At 37.9% G+C, this 6,000-nt stretch overlaps 1 protein-coding gene across 1 annotated transcript; it reads left to right on the top strand.

Annotated features, from left to right (window-relative positions):
• Positions 1-75: 75 nt before the first annotated feature.
• LOC104271532 (chromosome unknown open reading frame, human C18orf21) lies at positions 76-4,812 on the top strand (the record flags this gene model as incomplete). The annotated part of the gene is made up of 4 exons (XM_009866225.1): positions 76-214; positions 673-872; positions 3,996-4,204; positions 4,622-4,812. Coding segments are annotated over 4 exons (702 nt in total), but the record flags the coding sequence as incomplete, so codon positions are not given.
• Between the last annotated feature and the right edge of the window lie 1,188 nt (positions 4,813-6,000).

The raw sequence follows: 6,000 nt of genomic DNA, 5'->3' as shown, positions 1-6,000 counted from the left end.
AGCTAAACGGCGGAAGCCTGGCCCTGGGAATGCAGGCTTTCCTTTTTTATGTCCGTTTTCTCCCTCTCCCTGCAGTGCCCCCACACCGCAGGGTGTGCTTTGGGGCTGCTGGTGGAAATGTTGCATTTGCCAGGCAGCAGGGTCCGGGTGTTGCCACGGAGGTTCAGAGAGAGATGCTCAAATCCAGCCCTGGCAGCAGGAAGTAATAAGGCAGGTACAGGAGTGTGCCTGTTATTATTAGCTCTGAAATTTATCGTTTCAAAGCATTTCTTCATCCCAGGCTGAGATGCCGTCACCTTCTTGCCCTTAAAACGGGCAAAGAGTTTTACACGGCTTTGCTGGCGATAGAGTGTGCCTGCATGGAGCTCCCTGCAGAATTGTGATCCTACATTGCTGAAGACTTTTAGGAAGGAATTGCATTTTTTCAGGAAAATTTACAGTCACATACTGTGTAAAGTTATGCTGTGCATAAACTTAGAGTGCGTTGTGCTCAGCTGAGCACATACTGGTGCCCGTACTGTTGCTCAGCAGCCTCTCATGTTCTGGTTGTAGCTGAAACATAGAAATATATCTAACTAGATAATGTTAAAATAGGAACATGCCATTTCAGTGTTTGACTATAAACCATAATTATTTCATTTAAGCTTTACTCTCACTTTTATTAATCTGTAGATAATGAACATGGATTAGAAAGGATATGCCCTTACTGCTTCCAGTTCCTGGTTCCGGATAGTTGCCGCGTTCGTCTCAAACCAAAGATGAAATTGACTCCACAAATAGAGAAAGTTCTTAAACGAGAAGCGAAGAACCATACGCTTAATATGAAACAGACAAAGCTTTTGAAAAAGTACAGGGAGTCAAGAAGTGTTCTGGTAAGGATACTTACTTGAAACTGCGAAGTGCCTAATACTTCCTAAAACCTTTCAGTGGCATAAAAAAGATGTGGCGATTTTTCTCGTAGAAGAGAAGCTCACACCTACGCTTTTTTTCTTTTTCATGAGCATGTAACTCTTCCTTTATTTTGGCATAACTTCTGTTCACATCCGGAATTTTTTAAATCTGCTCTCCACCATAGAGAGATCAGTAAGGAGAAGAGCAGTAAGCTTTCTCCTCCCTCCAAAGAAATGCAGCCCCACACGTCAGAGAAGCTACACAAACATCTCTGCCCTCCCTGTGATCTTGCTGAAAATTAAAGAATTCCTTTCTGCCATGGAGCTCTAGTGTTTCCGGTGTCAGCTACTGTATCATTTGCACAGCTTTGCCAAAAATGGCAGGAGTTGCAGATTTTTGCCTGTTTTTTTGTTGTTTTGTTTTAATCAGCGGGGCAGAACTAGGACCAGGCAACTCTGCTAGATGCAGTGCCTTAGTAAAGTGATATGAATCCTAAAATCTATTAGAATCCTTAGAAATCTATTAATAAAAATAGCCCAAAACAACACCTAAAAAGAAAACCATGCCATTGGCTGAAATCACGCTGGTTTTGCCAGTATGCATAGCTTAACATTTACTGCCTTTGTTTCAGCTCTGAAGAAGGGCTAGACTGACTGATAGATTATCAGATTTTTTTTTCAGTTTTATCAATTGTGTAAAAATACATTTGCTTGACAAGCTTTACTTCATTTATTGCAGTAGACTCCTGTAGCTATATCAGATTATTGTTATGTTCTGTACAAACTGAATTTTTCACATTTGTCTGAATATTGCTGTTGATAGGAAGTCTTTTAATACTAAACCACACAGGTATACTAAACAAATTAATGTTGCTCTTGGGGCTTCAGTTCTTTTTCCTAAAATTACTCAGAAATGTAAGATTTAATTACTGGTTTTTATACTAAATACTGTTATTTGAAGAGTAATAGTATACATTTAATGTAGTGTTGCTAAGGCATGCACTACTGTTAAAACGTATTATATGAATGGATGTTTTAATGAGTAAGACAGCACCCTATTGTGCCCAGCAGCTGCTGGCACTTTTATCACATGAGAATAAAATTTGCAAAACCTAGAAATACTAAAGAGTCAGTAACTCAGAATTGAACTGAGGAAACATCCTGGAAGTTCTTAGCTGTCAGGGCAAACTAAGGCACTCCGGAAAGGCACCTTTGCTATTACTCTCTCCAGACTGTAGATCATAGTTGAGCAGAAAGGGTATCCGAGAAGCTGGAATCTTTGCTTAATTTTTCTGGCATCACAAATGTTTAGTGTACTTTAAGAACTCTCTCTTTAGATAACTGATGAACAGTGTCCTGTGGAATTATGTTGGGTTCTCAGATTTGTCCTGTAGCTGGAGAGGTATGTAGGACACATGCATTCATATGACTAGTTTAAAATTCTGTTTTAAATAGGTCCAGTTTAAAGTCTGGTTAATATTCTAATTTTGGGATGTAATTACAGTTTTCTACACTCGTGTTCAGCTCAATTCTGTTTGCATTTGTGCTGTGGATTATGATTTAAGTATTTCTGGTCTTAAGTATTCAAAATGCTGTCAGCAATGACAGCTATTAGCAATGTAGATCCCTATATTCTAATACCTGAGACTTGAGGAAATGAAAATTTGAGTGTGGTTGAAAATTAAACCAAGCATCATTGTGACAGGTTGTGCCCTCTGATAGATTTCTTAGCAAGTGAACTTGATTTGAGAACGCTTTTGCTCTGAAAAGACATATAACATACGAAGTATTTCAGGGCTTTTAAATTTTTAGGAGCTAACTGCATGTGCAATTCAGGGAATTGGAAACTAGCTGTGCTGTGCTATGATTAATTCACTAATCCCTGCATTGTATGGTGTTCACCTCCATTTATATTCTGTGGAGTGCTAAATTGTTATGTGATGCTGCCTTTTTTTTAATCTGAATTTCATTTAGAAGAATTAAAACCACATCAAAAACCTGAGCTGTGTAAGTTAATGATATTTCTCTTTTTTAGTTTGTTAGGCTGGCAAAATAGTATCTACAGACAGTCAAAACACTTAAAATATTTCATTTCGGCATTTCTAAATGTAATCCTTTCTAAGCCATCTGAATTCAGGTAGATTTATGCACTTTGAAATGAAGAATCATTTGGTATAGGTGCTTTCAAAACTGCTTAGACATTTTTGTGACATTCCTCTCAGTATATCTTTTTTTAACCAGAAACAACATGTAACTTTTTCAGACAGTGTAATTGTGTGCCTCAAAAAGTTGTCTGGCTGTATTACTCTCATGTCTCTTAAAAAGAGTAGTTGCCATGGCAGTAAGGGATATTAGGAATATCTGACAGTCTCTGTGATTGTCTGACATTATCTGTTCCGATGCATCTCTGCAACATACTGTGCTGCTGGAAGCTCCCTGCAGCCTAGAAGTAAACACACAGAAAAGGAAGTTCCCGTTTTTTAGAACCTCCTGCATATTGTAGTAAGTATTTTTGCAGTAATAGAATGTCTCTTTTTTGTTCAGTAAGACTGGCTGTTATTAGCTATGGATGACTTTTTGAGAGTTTGGTAATTTAGATTTTTTTAATCTCAAGACTCCCTGGAAAATGAGTAACTTCATCAGGGGTAGAATATGCTGATGAATTTAGATCACACTGTATGCCATGTTTTTTAGCAAAATATGAATACTCCTAATGTATACTCAAGATGTCATATATCCAGCTCAGGTACTGGTTTCTTTCCATTTTCTTTCGAGGCGCATCTTTCCATTTTGACAGGGCTGTTTTCTGTAATTCACTGTACAACATTACATTCAGAGTTACGAGTCTCCTGAAAGTGGTTGCTAGGGAATTGGAGTAATGTTTCTAGATAAACCCATAGGATGTGTTTGGCTTAAGAAATCTGAACAAAAATACAAAGTGGAAAGTATATTTTGCTTTTTAGTATCTCATGATTCACTTCAGCAAATATTTAATTTGTGTCACAATTCTTGGAGAATAATCTGAGTAATTCATACAATGGCTTTATAACATAAAGGTGGAATGACTGGAAGCATGGTTGAGATTTCCTTTCTTCTCTCCCTTAGCTGGTTACTTGCAACTCATGCAACAAAACAACAAGACATTATGGTAAAAGCAGGGATTTTCTGGCTACCAGGACACAAAATTCTGGCACTCCAAGTATTAATTCTAGCCTGAGGACACCAGATGTAAAAATTCAGTCTGCAAACAGAGCAACACCTGTAAACTACAGTAGCTTGGGATCTAAAGGGAACAGTCCCTCTTCACTTTCCAGGTACCTATTTCTCCTATTTTGAGGCACTTTGCTGAGTAAAGGGTATTACATCTTGTGGTGAAGGGGCATCATTTACTTATTTCAGAGCAATCAGTTAATAAACTTTAAATTGATAACTAAGTATTTTTCTTCAGTGGTCTGACTGAGCAGATCAATATTAACTTTCCAACCTTTAAAAGCAAAGATTCTAATGAGAAGCGACTATGTGCAAAGAAAGCCCAATTATGTTTTTGTCATTAATATATTTGGCTTAAAATTTGCGTAACAGTGTTCTACTTCTGACTGCTCACTTACACATGAAAATACACTATTTACGTTCAAAATTTTTAACTCAAATTATATCTATGCAGTTTCCTAGATACTTAATGTTAATTCTGATTCCTCACCTTTAAGACATTTGAGTCTTTTGTTTTTCAGAACACACGTATCTGGACAGGCAACAACCAGCTCTGCTTCCAAGACTCCCCGAAACTCCAAATTTCACTTTTCTAAGCTGAAAAGGATGCTTAACCTAGAAGAAAAAGAGAGAAGCCAGAAGACAGATTTGAAAACCTTCTTGACTTTACTTTAGTTATATGTTATTTCAAAGATACAGATCACAGCAATAAGTATTGTTCCAGTTTCAGTAAATCAACTAAGTGATTTCTTTAAACCCCAAGCTTACAGCATGTATCTTGTGAAAGCATAGACTGTATTTCGTAGAAGCAAACTCTGTTTCTAAGGGAATCTTGAACGTTTTGCAGTCTCTAATGGCCCAAGAATTATAAGCCAGGATCTGTCTGTTGAGGAAGCTGACAATACTGAATCCATCAGTGCATCCTGCAGGACCACAGATAACAATTTGGGGCTGGGGAGGCTGCATCTCACTCTCCTACTTGTTTTAAATAGTGCATCACAACAGAATTTAAAAGATCTTATCCCTGCTTTTCATTTTTGAGTAAAACAAAGACACTTTCACCAGCATTTTCTGCACCTACAGTATTTTCAAGGGTCTACTGTAGTGTCTTTTGACACCTGTGGTAGTTTAAGCACAGTCTTTAACACAGTCTTCACAGAGGTTCCAAAATAACTTTAAGACAGCACTCATATATAAAGAGAGCTAAAACAGCGCATCACCAGATTAAAGTTCCTTTGTTTTCTTAAGAATGTTCTCTCTGATTTGGACTGTAGGTGATACTGGCCCCAGGATAATGCAGAACCTTGTAAAGCTGTGCTCTAATGTGGGATGGTGTAGCGGCTGACAGCTCTGTGCTAGACTGCTGTCAGCACCCTGCTTTGTTACTGCTGCCTGAGTGGCACTGTCATAAAGAACAGGGGATGTGTCTTTTCCACTTGCTCTGGCACTACCGAAATGGGTCACTTCTGTTGCGTTCAGAAAAGACTATGGAGAGAACCTCTTTCTTAAATGTCTTTAGGTTTTGTTAGGCATCAGAGTTGCTTCCTTCATGGACTTCTATCTGGAAAACTAGATTTGCCCTGGACAGTACTGAATTTGTTATGCCAGAGTGTTTTGATGCAAACAGACAATTGTCAAGGTTAAAGTGGTCCCACTGGTAGATTTTACATTTTGAGTTCAGCACAGAGGTGAGACAGGACAGTAGAAAGTCACTGTTCAGGACTCAGTATAGCCTGCCCTATGTAAAGTCTGCTGTGACACTTCTGCAAATAATGCTTCAGATTTCCCTTCTGAAAAGAGAATCAATCAGTTAAAAACATTTAAATTATTTAGCTTAAAAGTCTATATTTTTCCTAGGGTGTTTTTTTTGGTATTCTAATGACGAGTTTTCTTTAAGTCT

The sequence above is a fragment of the Apaloderma vittatum genome, unplaced genomic scaffold, assembly GCF_000703405.1.
Source record: "Apaloderma vittatum isolate BGI_N311 unplaced genomic scaffold, ASM70340v1 scaffold10043, whole genome shotgun sequence".
NCBI classification, from domain to species: Eukaryota; Metazoa; Chordata; class Aves; order Trogoniformes; family Trogonidae; genus Apaloderma; species Apaloderma vittatum.
This window is presented reverse-complemented; position numbering and strand designations above follow the sequence as displayed.